The sequence below is a fragment of the Cyprinodon variegatus genome, unplaced genomic scaffold, assembly GCF_000732505.1.
Source record: "Cyprinodon variegatus isolate N-32 unplaced genomic scaffold, C_variegatus-1.0 Scaffold933, whole genome shotgun sequence".
Taxonomy (NCBI): Eukaryota; Metazoa; Chordata; class Actinopteri; order Cyprinodontiformes; family Cyprinodontidae; genus Cyprinodon; species Cyprinodon variegatus.
In genome coordinates this window covers 204,565-205,802 of record NW_015151386.1, presented here as the reverse complement: position 1 = coordinate 205,802, position 1,238 = coordinate 204,565, and the positions used below count along the sequence as shown (strand labels likewise).

Sequence of the window (1,238 nt, the reverse complement as noted above, 5' to 3'; positions counted from 1 at the left end):
TTGTTTAAATATTAATAAATATGTAAAAATATATGAAACCATTACTGTCCCCGTTTCCTAATTTCATCTCGATAAGATGTATTGATTTTTATCCATGAGCAAGAAATGTCCCCAGATTTGATTTCAGAAATCTGGTCACCTTACCCCAGGAAGCTTCATGGGGAAAAAGAAAGGGAAAATCCTGTGTGTTGTGGTTTTCAATGTTCTCAACACAGAGGGGGCTGGCAAATCACACCTGTGTTGGAGGTCTTGTGGAGGCCTTGGCTGAAATTGGGGGTTGCAGAGGTCTTACAGCTGTTTTTTCACCAAAACTGTATTTTCTTCTCTGGTCATCATGTCAAGATGAAATATGGACACTGGTTCTCAATTCCCAAAAACCATGATCATGGCATATGGCACAACAGTAGCATCAGATCTAATTCAACAAAACATCCAATCCAACAAGGAAAAATCTATTATTTACAGATAAAAATAGCCAGGTTTGCAAAATGAATAGTTCCTTTTGGAGATAAAAAAAAAAAAAATATGCATCTTCATTAGAGATGTTACAGTGGATACATTTACCTTTAGAATCACAACAAATTGATTAAAATAAAACTTGTTCAAATTGGGCTTCTTAATGGTTCTTCTTCTTAATGGTTGATTAATTAGAAAACTAATTAAAGTTACTGACACCAGAAACCTTTTCCTTTATAATTTTAGAGTCTGGTAAATAGTAATGGATCAGTTTACCTGTCTGCTTTAAATTGCTTTATTTTTCATGTTTTAAAGTAATTTACATAAAGTTTAATTAGCCACTTTGGCCAATAGACTTAGACAAACAATAGTGATAAAAATGTCTAAGACCGATATATTAGAGCTTAGATACATTCATTGATTTTATTCATAGTATTTTTTCTTTCTAGTTAATCCTGTTATTAAACAGCTTTTTTGCTAAAAAAATACCTTAAATCAGAACTCGGATAAACAATATTACACAGACAAAGTAAATTTGATGACTTGTGCTTCCGTTTGATTTTGTGAGGTTGGGAAATGAGGATTGGTGAGTCGGCTTCACATCCTGACTTGTCTTGTTGTTTCTGCTTCCAGAGATGTTGCTCACATCAGTACGTGTGACGACGGCTGCTTGGCTCTCGCAGACCTGTTGGGTTGGAAGGTGAGCTCCTCAGTCTTCTCTCTGTGACCCTTCATCCACCTGTCGCCTGCAGCCTTGCAGCATCTAGAGCTTAAAGGAATAG

General features: G+C 35.7%; 1 protein-coding gene across 1 annotated transcript in view; it reads left to right on the top strand.

The window, feature by feature from the left end:
* Window positions 1-1,238, top strand: part of sirt2 (sirtuin 2) — a 10,815-nt gene that overhangs the window by 6,976 nt on the left and 2,601 nt on the right. Inside the window, exon 15 of the mRNA XM_015398409.1 lies at window positions 1,090-1,156. Coding sequence (XP_015253895.1) covers window positions 1,090-1,156 — 67 coding nt within the window. The remainder of the gene's footprint in view (window positions 1-1,089; window positions 1,157-1,238) is intronic.